The 27,089-nt window shown below is 39.6% G+C and overlaps 1 protein-coding gene and 2 pseudogenes across 3 annotated transcripts in view; 2 read left to right on the top strand and 1 right to left on the bottom strand.

Moving 5' to 3' along the window:
• SPPL3 (signal peptide peptidase like 3) overlaps positions 1–27,089 on the top strand; it is a 140,140-nt gene that overhangs the window by 97,038 nt on the left and 16,013 nt on the right. Inside the window, exons 2-5 of one of the 3 annotated variants that reach the window (XM_086681863.1) lie at positions 3,084–3,227; positions 17,816–17,904; positions 25,496–25,615; positions 26,867–26,945. In XM_086681863.1, the coding sequence (XP_086537989.1) occupies positions 17,826–17,904; positions 25,496–25,615; positions 26,867–26,945 (278 nt within the window). In that variant the 5' untranslated portion in view covers positions 3,084–3,227; positions 17,816–17,825. Of the gene's footprint in view, positions 1–3,083; positions 3,228–17,815; positions 17,905–21,446; positions 21,832–25,495; positions 25,616–26,866; positions 26,946–27,089 lie in introns of those variants that run through there. The other 2 variants (XM_086681862.1, XM_086681864.1) reach the window with 2 other exon arrangements.
• LOC147575342 (thymosin beta-4-like) lies at positions 8,496–12,325 on the top strand (annotated as a pseudogene).
• Positions 20,548–21,403, bottom strand: LOC112870368 (small ribosomal subunit protein eS1 pseudogene; annotated as a pseudogene).

Genomic DNA, 27,089 nt, shown 5'->3' with positions numbered 1-27,089 from the left:
TAAAGGAAGCAGTGCCCTAGTACAGACAAGAAATGATGATGGCTTTAATGTTTTGTTTGCTTGGGTTTTTTTTTTTTTTAATTTTTTTTTTAACATTTATTTATTTTTGAGACAGAGAGAGACAGAGCATGAACGGGGGGAGGGCCAGAGAGAGAGGGAGACACAGAATCTGAAGCAGGCTCCAGGCTCTGAGCTGTCAGCACAGAGCCCGACGCGGGGCTCGAACTCACGGACCGTGAGATCATGAACTGAGCTGAAGTCAGATGCTTAACTGACTGAGCCACCCACGAGCCCCAAGAAATGATGGTGGCTTTAACTAGGTTAATAGTGGTGGAGTGAAATGTCAGTGGGTTTAGGACATGATTGCTGATAGAATGGATAGTGTGTGTGTGAGAGGAGGCAAGGAAGCCTCCAAGGTGTATGGCCTAAACAACTGGATCCAACGATGACGTAGTTTCTGAGATGGAAAGCTCTGTAAAAGAAGCTGATTTTTCATGGAAACTTGATCTACAAAGCAGATACAATTTGTCAAGAGACTGATGTTCGTTCTAGTTTGGCTCTTCCCAAACTGTTTAATTTGGGGTAAATTAAACTTAACCTCTGCAGACCCCATCTGGAAGATTGTTACTTGATTAATTACAAGTATTACTATAATTTATAACAATAATAGTGTCATATTAGCTATACTTTGACTGTAATGCTATCTCTCTTTAAGCTTCCAGAGGGAGTTGTAAGTATATTTTAGTAGTGCTTAACCAAACGTATTTTTACAATAAAATTTCACATCTCTTTGTTTCTAAGTATTTAATAAACAAGCAATACTGGGGCGCCTGGGTGGCGCAGTCGGTTAAGCGTCCGACTTCAGCCAGGTCACGATCTCGCGGTCCGTGAGTTCGAGCCCCGCGTCGGGCTCTGGGCTGATGGCTCAGAGCCTGGAGCCTGTTTCCGATTCTGTGTCTCCCTCTCTCTCTGCCCCTCCCCTGTTCATGCTCTGTCTCTCTCTGTCCCAAAAATAAATAAACGTTGAAAAAAAAAATTAAAAAAAATAAATAAACAAGCAATACTGTAATTATTGCTCTGGTAGATCAAAACATGTCAAATGTTAGCAGTTTCATGTAGTTCAACCTGATAGATTCTTTTTACTCATTGACCTAGGGTCACGTAATGGTGTTTATGCCTCTTCTCAAACACATCTCTTTGTGATAATAGAAGTGAGAATTGAAATATGAGGTAAAATCAGTAGCAAAGCAATTTCCTTGATTTTTGCTTTCACATAAACGCAGGATAGCTGGTTGAAGAACTGGCCTGTGACTTATTTCAACATAGATTCCTTGATGAAAATATTTACAGAGACTTCTCCATTGAGGCGTAGCCAGTTGGGTACCCTGTGGGTTCTGCATGATGCTTCATAGCCCACTTGCTGTCTGACTTCCACCATTTGGGTTTTCTACAGCTTAGATGCTTTTTAATTATTGCGAGTTGATGTCTCTTGCTTGCGTGAGCAGGTTGGGTAGAGATGTGTGGTTTCTGTTGGCTGTTAATAAATTTTTACTTTGACATTGACTATATTAAAGAAATCTGATGAAGATGAAGAAAATAGCTAATATTTTACTAAGCATTTATGTGACAGGTACAGTGCTAAATGTGTTACATAAAGTCTTATTTAATCCTCATATTAATTCAACAAGATAGATATTGGTTTTTTCTTTTTAATGTTTATTTATTTTTGAGAGAGAGCAGACACCTGAGAGGGAGAGAGGCAGAAAGAGAAAGAACCCCAAACAGGCTCCATGGCATCAGCACAGAGCCCTACATGGGGCTCGAACTCACAAACCCTGAGATCATGACCTGAGCTGAAATCAAGAGTTGGATCTTAACCGACTGAGCCACCCAGGTGCCGCAAGATAGATATTGATATTCCCATTTTACAAATGAGGAAACTGGTCCCAAAAATGTTAAGTAGTAATGTAGTAAGTGATGGAGCTGGGATTTAAGTACTTTACTGCTTTTGGCCATTGAGAACAATAACAAAATTTCATTTCTGAACCAAATACATTGATCTCGTAGTAAAGCCCGAAGGAATGAGAAGCTTTCTTATAAATCCCTTTTTGGTGAATTTTTTTTTCTTCTTTAGCAGTGGTCTTCAGGCTTTATTGTGCATCAAAATCACCTGGAGAAGATTGCTTCACTGGGCTTCACCTGGGGGCCCAGGACCCAAGCCTGTTCAAGTGGCCTGCACAACACACTTTCTGGAAACTTTCTTGACTTTCTAAGTCATTAGTTCTTAATTGCTGATAGCATTTTCAGGGCCCATTCATTAATATGTTATTTACCCTTTACAGGTCTATTTGAAACTCTCCAGATGTCTCAGAGTTTTTCCCTTTTGCTAAAAAAAAAAAAAAAAATTCCCCTCCAGGCTTCATTTTTGAGCTGTCCTTGATGGTATGCCACCACCTACTCTTGAAATTTTCTCCTCTCTTAGCTTCCGTGATTCACTTTTATGCTACCCTCCATAGACAAGCACAAAAAATGTTTCTTGAATTTGAATAGAACTGTGTCTGTATTGCCCCCAGCTACTCAACCAAATATTTTCATATCTCCCCTGAGACCATAAAAATATGTTATTTGCTCAGTTAAATTACCACATTTTATTATTTTTTAAATTGTATTTTAGAGAATGTGTGTGAGCAGAGGAGAAGGGCAGAGGGAGAGAGGGAGAGAATCTTAAGCAGAGATGGACACAGGGCTCAATCCCACAACCCCGGGATCATGACCTGAGCCAAAATCAAGAGTTGGGTGCTCAACCAAGTGAGCCACCCAGGTGTCCCCACATTTTATTTATTAAAAGCTGTGAAGACATGGTGAATATCATAAAATTTAGGATAAAAGATTTGTCAGTTGTACTGGTTATTTCCCATCAGGCTTTCACGTTTTTAAGTACAGAGGGGAAAACTATACCGCAAAACACCAGATTCTAAAAGCCAAAATAAACCCTCAGTTTAGGAATCCTTATGTTTGCCATCCCGTGGCTGAGCTCTGCTGGATTTCCTAAATTACTTCAACTGACACCTGTCTCTCCTTAGTCTTTCCAGCTACTCAGAAAAAACATAGCATAATTACTCATCTAATCAGTATGTCCCTGAAGAGTTTGACAAACTATAGAAGAGCATTAACAGAAGGAGAGAGACAGAGAGAGAATACGAACTTCTAACTGCAGCTCATTACTGGTAAGACACTTGACTTCTGTCCCGTCAGGAATCATAGAAAAATAACAGGTTTGAGATAGATCTTAAAAAATCAAAAAGGGAGATATACTTTATTTCCTCTCTCCCTAAATAATTATATATTTATCTATAATCTCTAAAGTTGGCTATATGAAGGAATAATGAAACTTCTATAACTGCAGGGTAACTACTACCTTTTAAAGACCTTGGGGCACCTGGGTGGCTCAGTCAGTTGAGCGTCCGACTTCAGCTCAGGGCATGGTCTTGCAGTTCGTGAGTTTGAGCCCCGTGTCGGGCTCTGTGCTAATAGACAGCTCAAAGCCTGGAGCCTGCTTCAGATTCTGTGTCTCTCTCTCTCTTCCCTTCCTCTGCTCATGCTCTGCCTGTCTCTGTCTCTCAAAAACAAATAAATGTTAAAAAAAACAAAAAACAACAAAAAACGGTACCTGTGCTTTCTTTAAAAAAAAAAAATTTTTTTTTTAATGTTTATTTTTGAGAGAGAGACAGCATGAGCGAGGGAGAAATAGAACTTGAAGCAGACTCCAGGCTCTGAGCTGTCAGCACAGGGGCTCGAACTCACAGACTGTGAGATCATGACCTGAGCCGAAGTCAGATGCTTAACTGACTAAACCACCCAGGCGCCCCATACCTGTTCTCTCTTTAATGACAAAGCAGTTTATTTGCTTATACCCTAACCTGGTCTAGGAAGACAATGTCATCAGGTTAATGAGACTACAGAGATAATAAGAAATGTACTTTCTATGATTGTGTTGCCCTTCAAACTAAACGTGTATAATTGTAAAATCAGACCAGGTTAACAAAAACAAGTCCCACCATGCTTGACAGTGTCAGAATGTGTGTTTATCACACAATGGTGTGTGATGTTTTTACCTTCTGAGCTGCTCGTTGCCTTCTCAGAGCCTGTCCTACTTTAAGAAAACGTCCCATACAGAAATCTGACTTATCAGGTAATGTAGGAAACGGTTATGTGTACATTGTAATGTATATGGACAAGTTCCTTGATATATTTAACAATTTCATCAACTCTTTTAAAAAATATCATAAAATATAGGATAGGATGCGGTATATTTTTCCATTTATAAAAACCACTGAGTTTTTTAGGAACACACACTTCGCTTAAATCCAGTTCAACCATATAGTGTTTACCCTGACCAAGTGCATTCTCTCCTTCATTGCACCTGCTTCTACTATTAGGATGATCAAAAAACGTGGTATTCTTAAAGTAAAATATTAAGATAAAAAGTTCCAATTTTCTTCTCCAGTATTCACAGTGTACTCTGTTATCAGAATTCAAATGAATGAACAAATGTAACTCAGTAAATACATTCTCGGCTCCGTTTTGCTTCCTGCGATTGTCTGTTTTTGCTCTGCCCTGTTCAAAAGGATTTCAGACCATTCGCTGTTTTCCAAGTTGTGATGAGATAAGGTAAATTAAAATGGGGCCAAAGAAAAGAAAAAGTATGGGTGGAAACAGAGAGCCAGAAATAATTCTAAAAATGCAAACCATATTGGCCAACACCTTTACTACTGGTTGTCCACAAATACCACAGTAAGCTTTCTAGCAGCCAACTTTCAGAAGAAAAAAAAAAACTTCACAGTGCCTTTGGATAAAAAGAACCCAGTTCAGGTGAGTTGCATCTGTTCTTGGTCTTAAGATCAGACAGACCTTTATCCCGAAGGTCCTCAAAAAGAGGATGCAGCTTTGAGTTTTGTAGCATTTCACAGTAAGCACTCAAATGTTTGTTGAATGAATTATAGTGCCCTCAATATAAGCTAGTGGCATTTCATGAAAATACATTTCAGCAACAGTAATTTTGCCAAAATTAGAAGCACACAGGGGCGCCTGGGTGGCTCAGTCGGTTGAGCAACTGACCAGCTCAGGTCATGATCTCCTGGTTTGTGAGTTCAAGCCCCACATCGGGCTCTGTGCTGACAGCTCAGAACCTGGAGCCTGCTTCTGATTCTGTGTCTCCCTCTCTCTCTGCCCCTCCCCCACTCGTGCTCTGTCTCTGTCTCAGAAATGAATAAACATTAAAAAAAAAAAAAAGGCACACAGTCAGCAGCAGAAAGTGGTGGTCCAGATTGCTAGCTTACGCTCGTCTAATATTATGTTTTAGAATATCTAGAGAAATGAATGGGTTGTTAGTTCATCAACTGATTACTCCTGAGTATTGATCTCTTGATAAATGTTGGCAGCAGTCTAGACATGTAGTCTGTTGCCAGCTGAATACAGACCTCTTTGTCTTAACAGTGCTCACAGCACATTTGTATCTTCATCAGAACCAAGGAACCTAAAAAAGCCTAACGACAAGCCCATCTTTCCCCTTATGCTGGGCAAGCAGTGGGAAGTTCCCACAGGCCTAGGACTTTGCTCAGAAAATCCTGTATAATCCAGTCCCGTACATAAAGACATGAGTAGTTGATTTCCTAAAGTTCTGTTCCTTATAGCTGAGTTAGCTTTAGTCCAAAAAATTTAGAGCAAATACGATGACCGGATCTCCACCTTAGCCAAAATAAAATCTTTTAAAGCTCTCAGGGAATATTAAACCACTTCCTGATGTAGTGTCTGTGATATATTGTGTTGTACATCAAAGTGACCCCAAAAAGGCACACTTAGGATTATACTTATACACTAATTTAAATTGGAAGAACCTTGATCGGTGGTTGTTCGTCCTTCCTTCCTTCCTTCCTTCCTTCCTTCCTTCCTTCCTTCCTTCCTTTTTATCTTTGAGAGAGAGAGACAGAGTGTGAGCAGGGGAGGAACAGAGAGACAGGGAGACACAGAATCTGAAGCAGGCTCCAGGCTCTGAGCTGTCAGCACAGAGCCTGACGCGGGGCTCGAACTCACAAACCATGAGATCATGACCTGAGCCGAAGTCGGATGCTCAACTGGCTGAGCCACCCAGGCGCCCCTGTTGTTCTTCTGACACTAATTAACTGGCAGGCTCAGTTGTCAGTTGAACCCCACCCAATTCAAGATAAAACCATATCATCTGCTTATAAAAGGTTGCTTGTCTTAATATTTCTCTGTAACAAGGCAGGATATATGCAGTTCATCCAAAAACGATATTGGATCACATTAACTCAAGGAGAAATACTGTGTAGTTATTTTTTTTTTAATGAGAAAAAGCAGTATGTACTGATGTAAAAGGATGCCCTTGACGTACTATTGAATGAAAGCTTAATTTGTGAAATAATATTAATCCTCATTTTTAAAAAAGGCAATTTTATACCAAGTGCATTTATTTCTGGAGATTATTTCTAGAGATTATGGGAATCCATTATTTTGTACCTTTTTCTATCATTTGAGGCTTTTTGGTAATCATATATATTCTCCCCCTCCCCCCAAAAAAATAGATGTTCATTTGTTTTAGAAGGGAAGATAATATATAGCCAAGGCAAGGTGTACAGTGAGAACCTTGGTTTCCTTAACCATGTAGGGATAGTAATAGAGCATCTTTGTATTAGTTTGCTACAACTGCCATAACAAAGTAACACGGACTGGGTGACTTAAAAAACAGAAATGTATTCCTGGAGGCCAAAAGTCCAAGATCAAGGTGTCGGCAGGGTTGGTTTCATTCTGAAACAGCTTATAGATTACTGTCTTCATATGTAGATGGTGCTCTTCCCCTGGCCTTCTGTGTGTGCATGTGTCTGGTCGGTCTCTCTCACCTAATGTCCTCCTCTTATAAAGACACCAATTATATTGGATTAGCGCCCATCCTATCTACCCCCATTTTAATTTAATTACCTCTTTAAATGCTCTGTCTCCAAATACAGTCAACATTACTAATTATAGTTATTCTGTGAAACAAAAGAAATCTTGCCTATAAAGCAGTTACGTAATTAGCCTGACAGTATAAGCTCAGTAAAGGTGAACTATTATCATTATTTTAACCTTTAGGAAGTTTTCAGTTTCCTAGGCAAAAGACCATCTCTTCTACCTGGATTCTCAGTAGTAGATTCTTGGTGTAGCTTCTTTGCAAGCATCAATAACTGGAAATTTGTCTGCCTCCTACAGCTTGACCCATAACTATTTCCTGTTCAGTCATAGTTGATGACAAGGCAACTAACAATAGCAAATAATATGCTATAATTTAGATGGCTTTTTCTGTGATGGTAGATGGTTGTCTGTGATGAAATAGCAATAGCTCAAGTCTTTCAGTGAGTATTTAAACATTGGTTTCAGTAACCCAGACTTAGGTTAAGTGAATAGCCCACATACAGTTTGGCTGGAATGTCTAGTAATAACATCATGATGAGTTAATGTATGTTATTGTGTAGTAATAACAGTAAAATTGGGATGGCAGGGAGAGAGGGGAGAAGAGTGAAGGGTAGTCTTTTATGAAGATGGAATAAACTGTTCTAGATCTAGCCAAGCAGTTTCATGTCTATAGAGTTAATAGAGATTACCAAGTAAGGCAGGATAGAGGCCCATAATTCAGAATGGTCCCTGGATAGCTCAGGAGGCAGAGTCTTCAGCAAAGACTTTACTTAAACTGCTTAAGTTGGTTGTTAGCTATACGGTATGGGTAACTCTTATTGGACTTCAGTCACAGTGGCTTGGAATCTGTTAAACCCAGGTTCATTGATCTTGTTTTGTAAAGCTACAATACATGAACCTCCTGTTTGAGCAAATGTGTGGGGCCCCACCACTTCATCTAACCAACTTCATTCTGTTTTGTGTAGTAGTCACCCACGGTCTGCCTCTAAGGATCAGGCGGTGCTTGATTTTAGCTAAGTTTATTTGAGGCAATAAGAAATTCAGAGTAAGCTTCAGATTATATGACATGCTTGCTGACTCTGCACCCCACCACACCACCACCCCAGTACCTCATTAGTCTGTCTAAAGCTTTCACGTCCTTTGCAACATTTCTTAAATTAGGTTCTACGAAAATGGAACAGTTAAAACTGGTTTTAAGGTAACCACAGCCTACCAGTGTTTGAAAAGAAGAGGAATCCTTGTCTTAAAACAGCCAGGATAGGGGCACCTAGGTGGCTCAGTCGGTTAAGCATCCAACTGCAGCTCAAGTCATGTTCTTGCAGCTTGTGGGTTTGAGCCCTGCACTTGACTCTGTGCTGACAGCTGGAGCCTGGAGCCTGCTTCGGATTCTGTGTCTCCCTCTCTCTCTCTGCCTCTCCCCGACTTGTGCTTACCCTCTCGGTCTTTCTCAAAAATAAATAAATAAACACTTTAAAAAAAAAAAAAAGCCAGGATAGAGTCTTAAATAGTCCTCAGTTAGGGGGCGCCTGGGTGGCGCAGTCGGTTAAGCGTCCGACTTCAGCCAGGTCACGATCTCGCGGTCCGGGAGTTCGAGCCCCGCGTCAGGCTCTGGGCTGATGGCTCAGAGCCTGGAGCCTGTTTCCGATTCTGTGTCTCCCTCTCTCTCTGCCCCTCCCCCGTTCATGCTCTGCCTCTCTCTGTCCCAAAAATAAATAAACGTTGAAAAAAAAAAAAAAATAGTCCTCAGTTAGTAAAAGTTGAACTAGACTTAGATACTACCCCTAAGCCTATCTGGCAGTACTCTCAGCACCCTGTTTCATTTACCCAGTCTTAAGACAGAGGCTCTGTACCAGCTGTGCCTAGGGTCAAATCAGAGATGACTGGCAACTTTCCAGTCCAGACATCAATATATAATGCCAGCAGAAAGCATAGGAGAAGCTAACTATGCCTGCTAGCCAGTCCCAGTGGTAGAGATGGGGGTTAACAATTTCTGTAAGTTTACTATGCTGTCTCCAGGATTCTGAGAACCAGACTGTGCATAGTAAATGTTGTTGTCAATCCATTCATAACTGAATCTGAAAAATGCAGTTTAAATTATTACAGGTCTTTTCCAAAGCATGCCCACAAGGAAGAAGCAGTCTTCATATCCCCGTGGCTCCACACAGGCCCTCATGACTTGCACCACCAGTCTTAGAGTTTAACTGTCCACAAATCGTTAGCACTTCCACGAGAAACATGAATTAAAGTTTAAAAACCATAGAAATGAAACCGTATACTGAAAACTAGGGCAGGTGTCTTAGCAGGGGAAATAGATGCAAAACATTATGTCCAGTTTGTTGTGGAACTAAACAGAATTGACAGGGTAAAGTTTGTCCCCAGAGCCAGTCCTGTAGCAATGACCAGGGCTGACTGAGGTGAGAACAACCCGTATACTTGCTAATCTCTGTTAAAGTGTCTTCCTCTGATTGCCAGAGAAATAGAAGCGCCCAGTATTAGATAGGAAAAGATGAATGTTCCAAAATACAGGGCCTTTTTTTTTTTTTTTTTAATTAAAAACTCCCAGGAAGGCCAACACATCAGAGTCCTGACTGTATTCAGAAGAGGAGTGTTAGCCATATTTTAGGGAGTCTATCACATCTATATACATACGTATATAGTCTCCTTTGGTCTTATGGGAGAATTTGTCACCCATTAGGGCTGCCCTTCCAGTGGGACAGTTTGCTAAGCAACTAATTAGCCAAGTTTACAGAGGACCAGGGTGAAAGGTACCTAACTAGTCAATACTCCACAGGCTTTTCTAGGCAGGCCACCAATTCTAACTGAAGTCATAACCAATTGAGGCTTCTTCAGCACCAGTAACAGATAAGGGGGTTTTAGACAGTGGTTGATAGAACAGGAAGCCAAATGGCAAAGTCAAACTATTACAGTAGGAGGCAGATTTCCTGTATCTAGCAAATTTTGAGTTGTAAGCGTAGGAAACTATAAAGTGAAGAACATTTCGAGTACCACCTGAGCCTCATGGTTTGGTTAAGAGTCCCTTCCAGGAAGAATTCTGACCTCTCCAAGACAGCATCCTTGTATTCTTCCTAAAAAGACAAGGTTCCAGTACCTCAACAATGTTCTAGTACCTCAAGGACTTAAAAACAGCACGAATAAGAATAAAAGGGGACCTCTCCTTCACTTCAAAATCTGCTCAGTTTGGAACCTGAATATTTAAAAGAACTACCTAGAAGCACTTCTGCTTCCAGCCAAGATGGAGTAACAGGAACTGGACTTACTATCCCACCTGAAATAATGATTTCTAAGATACTGTTCATCAGACAACAAAGGACAAATCCTGAGAGATGATAAACTATTTTTCTAGCTGTATTAAGATAGTCCTCTCTGTCCTCTTCACCTCCAGAAAAGTTGAATTGATAGTAACAGAGTTGAGTGGTAGTACCAGAGGCTGGAAGGTGGGGGAAAGAGGAGAGACTGATGAAAGATCTAGGATGAATAAGTTCTAGAGACCTAATGTACATTGTGGTGACTATAGTTAATAATAATGTATTTATACACTTAAAATTTGCTTAGAGAGTAGATCTCAGGTATTCTGACCATGAAAAAAGGTCATTATAGGAGGCAGTGGGTTTATTAATGAGTTTTATTGTGGTTATTGTTTCATAGTGTATATACACACCAAAACATCATGTTGTGTACAGTAAATAGTACAGTTTTTACTAATCAGAAACAAATTTAAGAAAAAGGGAAAACATTAAAGACAATTTGTAGGAGAAACATTCCCTGCCTGGTGGAGACAGAGCTGGGAGTCTAGAAAGCCTGAGGCAGCCAGAGTTAATAGGACAGAGTATGAAAGACAAGAGCAACAAACAGAGAAAGTCCCAGAGATCTGCAGGTGCACTCCTTGAGCATTCATCAGAGTATCAATCAGTGCGTGCATGTGAGGAAATCACCTAAGGCTAAGGAAGGAATAATGTGAAGGGGTTAAAAGAGTACTTGCTCCTGTCAGCCAGATTGGAAAACTGTATGACTCACGTGGCATTCGGTAGGGTAAAACTCACAATATCTGGAGTACAAAGATGACCAGGCAACAAAGAAAAAGGAGAACATGACCAATGATGGAAATAATCAAAACCAACCCAGAACTGACACATGTATGTTGGAATTAGCAGAGAAATACATCAAACCTGTTACTATAAGTTATATTCCATCTGTACAAAAAGTTAGATAGATACAGATGGAAGATGTTTTAAAATACCCAAATCAAGCCTCTGGAGAGGAAAACAACGATGTCTGAGACCAAAAATACACCGAATGGGCACTCAGTGGCAGCCACCGCTCAGACCAGACTCTGCAGGCTCATGTACTTCACTCTGCTTCCTCTGCAACCATGTCTGACAAACCCGATATGGCTGATAGGGAGAAATTCAAGAAGTCAAACTGAAGAATATAGAAACGCAAAATATACTTCCTTCAAAAGAAACAGCTAACCAGAAGAAGCAAGCAGGCAAAATGTAGTGAAGTGTGCACTAACAATATGCACTGTACATTCCACAAGCATTGCCTACTTATTCTGCTGCTTCTAGCTCTTTAACTTTGTGAATTGTAAAGAATTTGGATCAAGTTTAAATGCTGCCCCTTTTCACATCAAAGAATCGATGGCTGGGGCACCTGGGTAGCTCAGTCAGTTAAGTGTCTGACTTCTGCTCGGGTCATGATCTCGCAGTCTGTAGGTTTGAACCCCGTGTCTGTGCTGTAAGCACAGAGCTTGGAGCCTGCTTCCGATTCTGTGTCTCCCTCTTTCTCTGCCCCTCCCCTGCTTGCACTCTGTCTCAAAAAATAAGTAAACATTAAAAAAAAAAAAAAAGGGGGGGGCGCCTGGGTGGCTCAGTCGGTTAAGCCTCCAACTTCGGCTCAGGTCATAATCTTGTGGTTTGTGAGTTTGAGCCCCACGTCGGGCTCTATGCTGACAGCTCAGAGCCTGGAACCTGCTTCAGATTCTATGTCTCCCTCTCTCTCTGCTCCTCCCCTACTCAAGCTCTGTCTCTCTCTGTCTCTCAATAATAAATAAATGTTAAAAAAAAAAAAAAGAATCTAGGACTACTGACGACAAAGGCCACACCTCCCATCTGCCTCTCTGGCTGGCAGGAAAGGAAAAGAACTTGCATGTTGGTGAAGGAAGAAGCTAGCTGGGACAACAGTGAAATCTAGAGTAAAATTCAAGCTTTCCAAGATGTCCCGCAGGCTGTAAAATGCAGTTGCATCAGAGCATTATTTTTTTGTTCAAATTATTTTAACTACTAGAATGCACAATTTTTTTAATGTGTAAATAAAAAGTTTTAAAACCTGAAAAAAATACACTGGATGAGATTAACAGCAATTAGACATTACAGAAGAAAAGATTAATGAACTTGAAGTCACAGTGACAGAAAATATCCAAAATGAAATAGAGAAAAGAGGGGGAAATTGTTTTTAATGGAAAGAGTGTCTTTGACCTATCATTGAACATCAAAGAAGAACCTCCAGTGGGCTAATATATGGGTAATTGGGGTCTCTACAAGAGAGAAGAAAGGGAAGGAAAGAAAAATACTTGAAGGGGCACCTGAGTGACTAAGTCAGCTAAGCATCTGACTTCGGCTCAGGTCATGATCTCACAGTTGGTGGGTTCTAGCCCCGCATCGGGCTCTCTGCTATCGGCACAGCCCGCTTTGGATCCTCTGTCCCCCTCACCCGCTCACACTCTACCTCTCTCTCTCTCAAAAATAAATAAACATTGGGGCGCCTGGGTGGCTCAGTCGGTTGAGCGTCCGACCTCAGCTTAGGTCACGATCTCGCGGTCCGTGAGTTCGAGCCCCGCGTCCGGCTCTGGGCTGATGGCTCAGAGCCTGGAGCCTGCTTCCGATTCTGTGTCTCCCTCTCTCTCTGTCCCTCCCCCGTTCATGCTCTGTCTCTCTCTGTCTCAAAAATAAATAAATGTTAAATAAACAAACAAACATTAAAAAAAAAAATACTTGAAGAATTAGTGGCCAAAATTTTTCCAAACTTGAAATAAACTATAACCCACTGCTCTAAGGAGCTTAATAAACCCATAGTACAGGAAACATGAAGAAAACTACTCCAAGGCCCATCATAATCAAGTCACTCAAAACCAGTCATAAAAGAGAAAATCCAAAGGAGCCAGAGGTGGATGGGGGGGCGGGGTGGGAGTAGGCAGAAGAACACATTACACAAAGAGGAACAAAAATAAGGGTGAATACTGGATTTCTCACTGAGAATAATATAAATGAGAAGACCGTGGGACAACAGCTTTAAAGTACAGAAAGGAAAAACCATCAACATAAAATTCTGTGTTGACAAATTTTGTTGGCAAAAGTATCTTTCAAAAATTAAGGCAAAATAAAGCTGTTTTTGGATACCCAAAACCTGAAACATTTATCACCAACCACTTTCCATTATAAGAAGTGTGAAAGGAAGTACTTCTAACACATTAAAAATTGTACCAGCTGAAAGTCTGGACTTACACAAAAGGAATAAAGATCACCAGAAGTGGTAACAACATTGATAAGTATAAAATAATTTTTTCTTATTATTTAAAACTTTTTAGAATATAATTGACTATATAAACAAAATTAACAATATATTGTGGAATTTGTAGCATAACATGTAAAAGTAAAACGCATGGTAATAGTACAAAGATTGAGTAACAAATGTGAACTGTTGTCAGGTTTTTATACTGTACGTAAAGTACCATAATATAACTTGAAGGTACACTGTATTGGTTAAAGATGTTTAATATAAATGTTATAGCAACCACTAAAATAAAAGAACGAGTACAGATAATAAGACAACAAAAGCGATAAAACAGAATCATTAAAAATACTGTATTAATCCAAAAGAAGTTAGATAAAGGAGAACAGCAAAAAATACAAATAGCAACATGATAGTCTCAAATCTAATCATAACAATAATCACGTAAAATGAAATTGGCCTAAACACTACAATCAGAAGGCAACAATTATCAGATTGAATTAAAATGCATGATCCAATTACATGGTGCTTACAAGAAGCAGATATGAAGCCAGAAAAAGATTTAAAGTAAAAGGTTGGGGAAGGATATACCTTATAATCATCAAAAGAAAGCTAGAATAACTATATTAATACCAGACAAAAGCTGCTTTCAGAGCAAGGAATATTTACAGACAAGGCTATTTCATAATGATAAAGGGGTCAATTAAACAACAAGACGTAATAATCCTAAATGTTTATGCATCTCATAAAAGATCCTCAAAATACATGAAGCAAAAATTGATAGAACTTCAAGGAGAAATAAAACGGGTGCCTGAGTGGCTCACTCGGTTGAGTGTCCGACTTTGGCTTAGGTTGTGATCTCGCGGTTTGTGAATTCAGCCCCCCACATTGGGTGCCCTTCTGTCAGCCTGTCAGCGCAGAGCCCACTTTGGATCGTCTGCTCCTCCCCCACTTGTGCTGTCCCCAAAATAAATGTTAAGACATCCACAAGTGTAGCTGAAGATTTCAGTACCTCTCAGTATTCGATAAAACAAGTTGTCAGGAAATCAGTAAGGATAGGCTTGAATAGTATTCTCCACCAACTTCACCTAATTGGCATTCATAGAACACTCCCTTCAACCGGAAAATATGCATTCTTCTCAGGTGCCCATGGAACATTTACCAGTTTAGAACATATCTGGGGACATAAAATAAGTCTCAGTAAGTGGATACTAAGCATACAAATTATGATCTCTGATCTCTGTTAATTAGTGGGGGGCTGCCATAACAAAATACTACAGGCTGGGTAGCTTAAACAACAGAAAATTATTTTTTTTTACAGTTCTGGAGGCTGGAAATACAAGGTCAGGGTGCCAGCAGGATTGGGTTTTGGTGAGCACTCTTCCTGGCTTGCAGAAAGACCCCTTCTTGCTGTGTGGTCACATGGTCTTTCCTCAGTGTGTGCCCACTCAGCAGGGTCTCTGGTATTTCTTCTAAGAAGGATACTAATTCTGTCATGAGGGCCCCACCCTCATGACCTCAACAGAATTACATCCCAAAGACCCAGTCGCCAAATACCATCATACTAGGTGTTAGGGCTTCAACAAATGAACTTTTGGGGGTTAGAGAATGACACATTCAGTCCCTAACAGATCACAGTTGAATCAGATTAGAAATCAATAGCAGAAAGATGTCTAGAAAATTCCCAGATACTTTAAAACAAAAATAACACTTCCATGCATCAAAAAAGAAGTCATGTAGCAAAACAGAAAATACTGTGCATGAAAAGAAAGTGAAAAACACTAAATTTATGGAATTTTGCAAAAGCAGTACTCAGAGGAGGGATTACAGTTCTAAATGCCTGGATTAGAATAGAAGAAAAAGGTGTCAATGATCTAAACTTTAAACTTAATAAACTAGGTGGGGTGAGGGGGGGTGCAAATTGAAACCAATTTAGTAAATGGACAAAAGGTAAGAGTGAAGATCAAAGCCAAAATAAGTGAATTATCTTCTCTAGGGGTAGAGAAAAATCAGTGAAACCAAAAGCTAATTTTTAAAGACCAATAGAAGTTGGTAAATCTCTAGCCAGGCTATGGGGCACCTGAGTGGCTCAGTCGGTTAAGCATCTAACTCTTGGTTTTTGGCTCAGGTCATGACCTCACAGTTTCATGAGTTCAAGCCCCGCATTGGGCTCTGTACTAATGGTGTGGAGCCTGCTTGGCATTCTCTCTCTCTCTCTCTCTCTCTCTCTCTCTCTCTCTCTCTCTACCCCTCCCTTATTCATGCTGTCTCTGTCTCTCTCAAAATAAATAAACTTAAAAAAAAAATTTTTTTTTAACCCTAGTCAGACTAATCAGGAAAAAGAGAGAACCTAAAACCAGTATCAGGAACGAGAGAAGTGATGTTACTAGAACCTACAGGTATTGCAAAGATAATAAGGGCCTACTATCAACAACTTAATGCCAGTAAATCTGACAACTTAAATGAAATGGACCAATTCTTTGAAAGACACACTCTGCTAAAGCTCACTTAAGAAGAAATCGATAACCTGAATAGCCTCATATTTATTAAAGAAATTGAAAATTGTCAGACTGGCTTCCAAAGTATCTGCACCAATTTCCATTCCCACCAGTGATGTCTTTGCTGACACTTGGTTATTATCTATCTGACTTTCTGCTTATAGCCATCATCATGGGTATGAAGTGGTATCTCATTTTGCTTTGATTTGTATTTCCCTGATGACTAATGATGTGAAAAGTCTTTTCATGTGCTTATTGGCCATTTGCATAGCTTCTTTGGACAAGTATTTATTCAGATCCTTTGTTTATTGTTTAATTGGGTTGTCTTTTTATTATTGAATTGTAGGAGTTCTTTATGTGTTCTAAATACAAGGCCCTGAGGCGCCTGGGTGGCGCAGTCGGTTAAGCGTCCGACTTCAGCCAGGTCACGATCTTGTGGTCCGGGAGTTCGAGCCCCGTGTCGGGCTCTGGGCTGATGGCTTAGAGCCTGGAGCCTGTTTCCGATTCTGTGTCTCCCTCTCTCTCTCTGCCCCTCCCCCGTTTATGCTCTGTCTCTCTCTGTCCCAAAAAAATAAACGTTGAAAAAAAAAAATAAATACAAGGCCCTTAACAGACGTATAAGAGCAGATATTTTCTCCCATCCTTTGGGTTAGAGACTTTTTTGATAGTGTCCTTTGAAGCACAAGTTTTAAATTTTGATGAAGTCCAATTTATCAATTTTTTGCTTGTATCTTTGGCATCATGTGTAAGAATCTACTTCCCAATCCAAGATTACAAAGATTTATTCTTATGTTTCACCTAAGAATTTTATAGTTTTAGCCCCCAAATAATTTAAATTACTTAAAATTAAATGTAGAATTCAGTTCCTGTTGCACTCCCACGTATTCAGTGCTCATGTGGCTAATGTCTACCCAGTTCAGATACAGAACATTTCCATCATTGCAGGAAGTTCTTTAGGGCACAAACACCTTAGAGTAACATAGTAGTTGAAGATGAGCTAAGGACTTAAATAGTTTACAAAAAAGGAAAAAACGAGTGAGCTCACATACACAAAATTGTTTAGTAGTTAAAGAACGCTAACTTAAGAGATTGCATTGTTCATTCCCCAGCTGGACAATGACCGCTTCCTTCATGTCTTGACATGGAAATCATGCCAGTGTTGACTCCCCAGCCCACCCTATTTAAAATTTCAAATCTAGTCTTTTCATTTCCTGCATTTTCTCATTAGCTGTTACCATTAATACGCATTTAACTTACTTGTTTATTGTTGGCATCCCCCCTCTGTGAACGTACAATCCATGAAAACTTGTCTTATGCACTATTTATCATCCCTCCACTGCCTAGAGCAGTCCTATATATAGCAGAAATTCAAGTGTAAGCTGTTGTTAAACGAAAGCTGACAGGGTATAGAGAAGATGCTTTCATACACTGCTACAGAGAGCAAATTGGTATAACTTTGTTGGAAGCAGTTGTGTAGTATGTTAAAGTCTCAAAATTGTGCTTGCCCTTTGACCCAACATTTCTCTTTCTAGGTATTTATCATAAGTAGGTAATTAAGGATGTGCACGGAGATGTGTCTGGAAGATCAGCCACGTGGAATGCTTTTAATCTTCAGTCAGGAGAATTCTTGAACTGACATATTGGAAGGGATGTAGATGGTTTTTCCAAAATGTACCAACAAGAACTGTTTTGCAGAGTTGTTCAAAAGAGACCTTCCTATCTTCCCTGATGCCTTCCATGTTAAAATATTATCTCATAACAGACTTTTCTGACCTCATTTCTTAAGCAAAATTAAAACTTGCCTATACATTTTTCCACAGGTCCCTTAATATGGACTTTGAAAATCAAGATAAGGAGAAAGACAATAGCAGTTCTACTGGGTCTTTCAATGGCAACAGCACCAATAATAGTAAGGCCTTTTATGTCAATTAACTTTCATACATGCACTGGGCTTCATTTGATTGTTTCTGTAACCCAAGTTAATTTACTGGGGTTAAGGATTTGTTTGGTGTAATAATAAAATCTAATCTGTATGGTAGAATTTGTAAAAATGCTTACATTCTGAATCTGAACTACAGATTTCTTGTGTACTTTGTGTACTGCTTTTAACTCATGCCTGAAAGCTTACTGCTGAGATTCTTTATTTTCTTAAAAATAAGTAGGAAAATAGGTATCCGCCTGCTTCAGACTTCATTTAAATCCTTTGGTGGGGCTGATAGTTTTGTATGTGTTGATCATAAATTCACTCAGTGGTTCTTGAAGATAGTTACTTCTGAAGTACTTGTAAAGCTAAGTATTGTGGCAACCTGATAATAAAGCTTGCTTTATAAAAAATACAAGTGTGCTATATGGCAAATGTTTAGCAGCATTGTTTATTGTGGCCAAAAAGTAGAAACAGCTCAAAGATCAATAAAGTAGTGGGTGGAGAAAGTATCCACACGAAGGAATACTGTTGAGGGTTAACAAGAATGAGGTGCTGGTAGATGCCATGACGTGGATGCACTTCGAGACATTATGAAAGGAGCCGTACAGGAAAGGCTGCGTATTGTGTGAGTCCACGTGTATGAAATTTCCAAAAAGGCAAATATGGAGAGACAGAAAGTAGATTTGTAGTTATGTGGCAAGTACTGTACAGTGAAGATGGATGAATATATATAAGTTGTGCCTCAGTAGAGTTATATAAAATTGGTGACGTTTATTATAAAGAGAACTGAATTATAAATAGACTTGATTTGTTAAGAGCTTGATGCTGGGTTCCTATCATGCACTTTATTAGATGTGTATTTTTTAGATATTCTATTATATATATATATACACATATATACACACACACTTTTTAATGTTTATTTACTTTTGAGAGAGAAAGAAAGAACACAAGTAGGGGAGGGGCAGAGAGAGAGGGAGACAGAATCCAAAGGAGGCTCCAGGCTCTGGGCTGTCAGCACAGAGCCCGACGCGGGGCTCGAACCCATGAACTGTGAGATCATAACCTGAGCTAAAGTTGGATCCTTTACCAACTGAGCCACCGAGGTGCCCCTGGATATTCTGTTACATATTTTGAAAGCTGCAGAAGTACAAGAGATTACACCCAAGCTGTCACATAGGCATTGTGGCCAAAGTACTTTCTCAAGTGTTAATAAAGTACTGAGACGGAGATAGCAAATACCACTTCCTGTCCCTAGAGCAGGTACTTCCTCTCACAGACCCTTACCATAGCCTTAGAATACTTCTGAATCAGCATTTACTATCAGTAGATCAGAATACACACTAGAGATGAAGTGATTTTGACATCCATGTACAAAGAGAGTAAAGAGGCAAGTCAGGGTGAGCCACAGAGGGCCAATTTAATAAGGGACTTCCTCCCAGACAAGGTGAGTGTGACTTGAAATTTGAAACTCTAGGGGCGCCTGGGTGGCTTAGTCGGTTAAGCGTCCGACTTCGGCTCAGGTCACGATCTCATGGTCCGTGAGTTCGAGCCCTGCGTCGGGCTCTGGGCTGATGGCTTGGAGCCTGGAGCCTGCTTCCGATTCTGTGGCTCCCTCTCTCTCTGCCCCTTCCCCGTTCATGCTCTGTCTCTCTCTGTCTCAAAAATAAATAAAAAACATTAAAAAAAAAATAAAAAAAAAAAAAGAAATTTGAAACTGTGAACTTGGATTGCTGGAGAAGAAGGCATTCTGGGTGGGAAGAGCATGTAATAGGCACAGGGGAGAGAATGAGCATGACTGACAGGACAGATTAAAGTCACCACCTAAGGGGGTGGAAATACTAAGGATCTAATATAAAACTAGAATGCTGATGGAGAATTTTAGAAGTTAACTTGTTAAGAGATCACTTTCAGTTTCTCTAGTTACTACCCCATCAGCCAAATCACACTTGCCCAGTTTTCACCCAGTTAAATGTGTTTGTTGTCCCTAGCAGTGTAAAGTAGGCATTATAAATCTAGTAAGTAGAATCACTGAAACATAATGAGGCTTTTCTTAGGACACAGATCCTTATATGAGGTAAAAGACCATACCACCAACTTACTAGGAATCAGGTAAAACCCAGTGTCAATATCTAATTTTCAGGTTAAATTATTACAGAGCACTTCTCTTCTATCAACATTTTAAGCCAAATCACCTTATACAATTGAAACTCCTTTATAAGTCCTGTGTTACATAGCATATATGCAAATGATGTACTTAGATTATAAATCCATTGTACATTCCATCACAGAAACCTAAGAGAAATTGATACTGTGTGTCTAAGTATAATTTTATCCTCAAATAAATAAATCCTCAGTCCGTACAGTGAAAGGGTATCTGGTTATGTCAGTTTTCTATTTCTCATTACCAGCATCTGAACTGAATTATAAATAAAGAGACTTGATTTGTTAAGAGTTTGATGCTGGGTTCCTATCATGCACTTTATTAGATGTGTATTTTTTAGATATTCTATTAGATATATATGTATTTTAATGTTTATTTACTTTTGAGAGAGAAAGAACACAAGTAGGGGAGGGGCAGAGAGAGAGGCTCCAGGCTCGGGGCTGTCAGCACAGAGCCCGACATGGGGCTCGAACCCATGAACTGTCAGATCATAACCTGCTTTAAATAAATGCTTTAAATAATCATTTTTGTTTTGTTTTGTTTTGTTTTAAACATCACAAATAAGATTTTTTGTTTATCACCATTAAATGCCTGAATTTTAAACAGATTCTCGGACTGATGGCTCATATCCATCAGTTCATTCAACTTTAGCACCAGTCTCATCCCCAGTAGCTTTTCCAGAACTACAACCTTCACCATGAAGCTCCGTGAGCTTTCCCAATTCAAACTTGGGCTTCTTCAGCATTTTTAATTTTCTAACAAAGACATCATGGAGTGGATAAATAGACTGGCAAGTCTTCTCTACATCTTTTCGATGCTGTCTGGAGTCAATTTATTGACCCACTTCTTTCAAGTCATTTGTCTGCACCTCTAGGGTCATGATTTCCATCTTTTTCCGAATTTGGCAGACCTGTTGGTCCTGAGTATAAGAGGTCTTCTGAATCTGATCGTTGCGTTTTTTAGTAAAACCAACACAAAAAAGACGAAGCAAATACCCATCAGTAGTCTTGACATCACCGTGAGCTTCAATCATGTCTGCCATTTTTTGACCATGGAGCACATTTTGTCCCGGGTAAGATCCATGCCATGAAAATTAGGCAGTTTTTGCCCTGAACATCTTCAGTAATTAGCTTGAATTTCTTAAATGCAACTTCATCATGCTGATCAACAAGGCTTACTTCAAACACAGGACCCTGGAGGCCATCAGATGTGATTTTGGTTCCTTGAGTTCTCATGACTAGTGTTTTTCTCATATTTCTTATATTAAACATTGCCGGTGCTTTTACATCGTACCACTCTTTCTTTGAAAATGGATCAGCCACTCTCGGCTCCCTTTTTGCTTGCCTACCACCATGGCGCTGCTCAGGGAGCCAAATGGCTAAATAGTCATTGTCTTAAATCTGTCTCCTGTGTTACACTAAATTATCCTCACAGGTGTATTTCCTCAGTGCCTCATCTGGGCCATGGATACCAAAAAGGGATAGATGAGGAGAGAATGCCTTCCACTTCCACATAATCAGAAAAAAACATAAAGAAATGGCTGTTGCTGCAGGGAAGGCCAGCACTTGATCATGGAGCACGACATCATTCCAGATTGAAGGGATGGCATGGAAAACATGGTACATTTATCAAACTCAAGGAAATAACAGCCAGAAAGATAAACAGAGAAATACAAGAGATTGTGTAGGCACCAAAGAGATTGAAGTCCTGAATGATAACAATTAAGGGGAAGTTCTCAGGAAAGGAAGGTATGAATTTAGTGTTCAGATTTTGGCAAAAGTGTTCTGAACTGATTGAAGGAAAAAGTGTAGATAGATGAGGTGGTTTTTAAAGGTTGCAGAATTAAAAATAAATAAATGTTGTGGTTGCTTACTCCCAAAATAAGTAAGAATCAAGGAATTTGAAAAAGACAGGAAAATGAGTGATGTACAGCCACATAAATAGCATGGATGTTGCTCACAATGTTGGGCAAAAGAAGCCAGATGCAAAAAAAAAAAAAAAAAAAAAAAAAAACCTGGTAATTCAAGGCATGTAATAAGCTCAAAAACAAGCAAAATAAATATTAGTATTTTAGGATGCATGCTTGGGTGGAAAACATATCAAATAGAGCAGAGAAGGAAGTATAAAAACCAGGGTAGTAGTTCCCTCTGGGAGGAAGAGTAGTGACTGGGAGGCACAAGAAAGACTTCTGGGCTTGGCAAGCTTGACCTGGGTGGTATTAGCCATTTGATGATTGACTGAACTCTGCATTTTTGTTTTATGTACTTTGCTGTATGTGTGTTATGTTTTGCAATAAAAAGAGTTAGAAAGTGGGGAGGAGGGAGTGCCCTCCAGGGCCTCTCTAATTTTCCCTAACCTTGTTCTAAATCCTGTTTCATCCCTACATCTGCTCCAAGAAACCTAGGTAGATACTTTTTCCCCTGGCGCACCAGTCCTTCATTGAATCAGTGTTAGGTGGGTTGAAAAGGACAACTCCCAACCTCACCCCCATTATCTGACATCTTGAAGGCCTTTACCAGGCTACCCATGTAATAAATCTGAAGATTGTGCAGGTTTTTCAGTCCCTCGTGTTACCTACTGTGTAATACAGTAAATAGCCAAAACATGCTTCTCTCATGGAGGTGCTAAATCATTAACTTTCTTAATGATTATCAGTAATACATTGATTGGTGTATTGTTCAGTATCTATTTCATGACCATGTATTTAGCCTGTAGCCTTGTTGACTGAATGCTAAAAATAATTTCTCTGTACATATTTTTTTCTGTCACCATGCCTATTTCTTTTGTTTTGAGACTGCCCTCTATCTCTTTGTGCTCCAGCAGCTTCTTGCCTTTGTCCTAAAGCGTCTTATCCCTAGGGTCCGCCTTGAAGAGAAAACCATGCCTATTTCTTATGATAATTTTGGCTTTAAAGGTAATGCCCACTGCATTTGAGTAACTCCTCCTAATTATGAGGAATGACTGACAGGACAGGTTAAAGTCACCGCCTAAGAGGGAGGAAATACCAAGGATCTAATATAAAGCTAGAATACTGACGGAGAATTTTATTTTGTTTTGTTTTGAAGTCACTGAAATTTCTAATTAATTAGCTCCATCTCCCTCAGGACCATTATCTCCAGACCTTTAGGAAGTACAATATTGAAATTTTGTATTTTTGGGGGAAGCATATTGTCAGCAACTAAAGGAACTTCACTTTACCTGTGACATTGCTGTTTGGTAAACTCCCTTAGGCATTCTTCTATAGAACTAATGGAAGCAGTGTCTTAATACCTCTTGCTTTCAAATCTGTGCTTTCAAAAAACAAAAATCTATGCATTCTTATCTAATATTCTAGAAAGGCTCTTTGTATTCAGCTTTGCATTTTAATTGCAGACTAAACTGATAAAATTTAGATTTATTATAAACACATACTTCTCATATACCTGACTTACTAAACAGTTTTTGTTTTCACCAGCCATTTAATTTTTCTGCATGCTGTCAGTGCAGAGCCATTGAGAAACCATTATTTTCTGTTGTGAAAGGCACCTGAAATCTGTAGTTTCCTCTAGTAGTTCTTTGAACTAGTGTAGAGCACTCAGATAAAAAACTAGGTGAAATTCAGTTAGAGATTTCATAGAGTTTTACTTTGTAAATGTCCATAAGACACTTTAAGTAAGATACCACCCCCCCCCACACACACACACACACGATCAAGGGGCCAGGAAGACAAGTTTAACTGCACTTCTGGCCAGCTGTCTTCTGAAGAGCATCTCTATTTGTCTTGACACATAGCCACTCCTCCTAAATTGAAATGCCCTATTCCTAAGTGAATTATTTGACTCATGTATCTAGCCAGTAGGAAGCAGTTGTGTTTTGTAGAAATATTTAATAGTTTATTTAACTAAAATCCCTAAATAGCTTTCTTGGGACAGGTAAATTCAAATATCAAAGAACCATTTTTAAATATTGGTTGATAATTACAACCCTTTGTGCCTAGTTATGTTAATCCTGGTCACATTATATTTTATTCATTGCCTTAGTTTAATGGAGAGAGATGTTTACTTATAATTTTTTTTTTTTTAATGTTTATTCTTGAGAGAGACAGATGCGCAATCTGGGAAGGGGCAGAGAGAGGTGGGGGGAGGGACACACAGAATCTGAAACAGACTCTGAGCACTGAGCTGTCAGCACAGAGCCTGACGTGGGGCTCAGACTCACGAACCATGAGATCATGACCTGAGCAGAAGTCGGACACTTAACCAACTGAGCCACCTAGGCGTCCCTAGTATTTCTTTATAATAGCTCATATGAACATTTTTTTTTTTTTACTCCACTCAAGAACTCTATATCTTAGCAGTGTTAATTTGGAAGTAGCACACAAGATTAGTAATTTTTTTTCTTTTCATTCAGTAGTTACCAGATTGTGCCGTGTTTCTCTTCTCTACCAAATACTTAGTGTTCCTCAACTCTATATGCAAAATAAAATTTTGTGGAGAGTTTTCAGCTGGGCCTAATAACACCCAGAAATTTCAGTTTAATTGTTCTGGGGTTGTGCCTGGGCATGTAATTTTTAAAGCTCTCCAGATGATTCTAATGATTAACCAAGAATCCTATATCCCAAGTAATTATTTTCCCCCATTGATCTCCTGTTTGGTCCTTACGATGTTCCCACAGAATAATCTTTCTGATTTTTGATTTTCAGATGTCTTGTTCCCTCCACTCTTATGCTCCACTGAGAGTCAGTTCTCAGCAACAGTGGGGAAGAGTGAACATGAGTAAATCTGTAGATAATGAGAAAGGATTTCAGTCAGTGGCTTTAAACTACCTTTTACCAAACCTGTACATGAGATTACAGATGTACTCAGATTGACTAATCTTTTTACTACCTGTTGATGTTCTTAGTTTTTGTTTTCCCTCCTTTCGTCTTTCTACCCCCCCCCCATCTCCCTCCCCCTCTTCTTCCTATTTCTTCCTTCCTTCAGCCTGTCAACCAGATTGTTAGCACCAGGAGGTAGTAGTTCAGTTCAACAAGTATTTGAGTACCTGCTATAACGAATGCACCATGAGGAGAGCAAGGACCTCATAATTTCAGTGGGAAGGAAAGAATCAGAGGTCCTAGATAATCTATATCTTATATACTAACTCCTAGAACTGTCTGTACTTTTTTTTTTTTTTTTTTTAGTTTATTTATTTATTTTGAGAGAGGGAGAATCCCAAGCAGACTTGGCACTGTCAGCACAGAGCCCCACTTGGGCTCGATCTCACCAACTGTGAGATCATGACCTGAGCTGAAATCAAGAGTCAGAAGCTTAACCAACTGAGCCAGCCTGGCGCTCCATAGACTGTCTGCATTTTAATGGGTTAATGTCTCTGGAGTACATGGGCACAGTACTTATCATATAAGTCATTAATATGTCCCTTATTCTCTTTCAGGTATCCAAACTATTGACTCTACCCAGGCCCTATTCCTTCCAATTGGAGCATCTGTCTCTCTCCTAGTAATGTTCTTCTTCTTTGACTCCGTTCAAGTAGTTTTTACAATATGTACAGCAGGTAAATAAGTTTCTCTGTTCTTTTTTCTTTTAAGTTTATTTATTTTTGAGAGAGAGAGCATGCACACACCAGTGAAAGAGAGGGAGAGGAGAATCCCAAGCAGGTTTTCTACCGTATCAGTGCAAAGCCCAACAACTTGGGGCTCAATCTCACAAACCGTGAGATCATGACCTGAGCTGAAATCAAGAGTCATATGCTTAATCAGCTGAGCCACCTGGGTGTCCCATGTTTCTCTATTCTTGAACATTAACCTAAAAGGAAATTTTTTCACTTCTTTTTTTTTTTTTTTAAGTTTATTTATTTTTGAGAAAGAGGCAGAGTGCAAGTTGGGGAGGGGCAAAGAGAGGGGGAGACACAGAGCCCGAAACAGGCTCCAGGCGCTGAGCTGTCAGCACAGAGCCCAACACATGGCTCGAACTCAAGAATTGTGAGATCATGACCTGAGCCAAGTTGGACATTTAACCAACTGAGCCACCCAGGCACCTCTCACGTCTTTTTTTTTTCTTTTGAAAGGAAACCAAGGTAAGTTTCCTGGAACCAAGGTTCCACTGAGACTCGAACCCAGGATCTTCTGTGTACTTCTTTTTAATCATCATTCAAAACTTAAGACCTATACAACCTGCCATGCAAGTTTTTTTCCATAAGTCTGGCTTTTCTTCCCCATCTTGTCCTTGAACCATTGGATACCCATATCATCAGTTCAGGACTGTCAGCACAGTCTGAACAAAAGGCCAGGGGTTTGAAAACTTGTGAGCTTTATGACACCAGAACAGGACCACTTTGACTCCTTGTCTGGAGTCAAAGTGTCCAGAAGGTCCAGTGTGGCGAAGCGGTCATTGGCAACCCCCACCAATGTTTCTATAGACAGACACATTGGTAACTAATCAGAGTAATTTGACTGTGAACCCTCTGATCAGTTTTCAAGTCAAGAGATGATGGAAATGTATAGAACATCAACAAAATGCCAGACATGTTAGATCATCCCCTGGCTCGCTATTTATCTTTCCGTGTTAAGATAGAAAAGAATGAGAAAACCTGTCTATGCTTCCCATTCCTTCAAATCAGGTACTTTTTGTTTTTCAAGACTTTATTTGTACAGTGCTAAAGGAAGATATTTTTCTTCTGTGGTTAATTAATTGTATCTACTTATTGAGAAGAGTATTCTGGTCAGTGTTTCCATAAGTCCTGCCATTTTTCTTATAGGTGTTGAAAATAAAGAACAAAACTTAACCATATATTTTCTTTCTCTAGTTCTTGCCACAATAGCTTTTGCTTTCCTCCTTCTCCCGATGTGCCAGTATTTAACAAGACCCTGTTCACCTCAGAACAAGTAAGGACTTGGGATTTTTCTCTAAATTTTAAATGTTTTTATGTCGCACTTGATAACATTGTTAGGAGTCTAAATTTCTGGTATGGACCAGAGCACACAAATGCTAGAAGACTGGGAAGGGAGACGTTTGATCTTTAAGACTGG

Source organism: Puma concolor, chromosome D3 (genome assembly GCF_028749965.1).
Source record: "Puma concolor isolate L17-30 chromosome D3, mPumCon1.1.hap2, whole genome shotgun sequence".
Lineage (NCBI taxonomy): Eukaryota > Metazoa > Chordata > Mammalia > Carnivora > Felidae > Puma > Puma concolor.
Note: the sequence above shows the minus strand (reverse complement) of the source record. Positions and strands in the feature narration are given on the sequence as shown.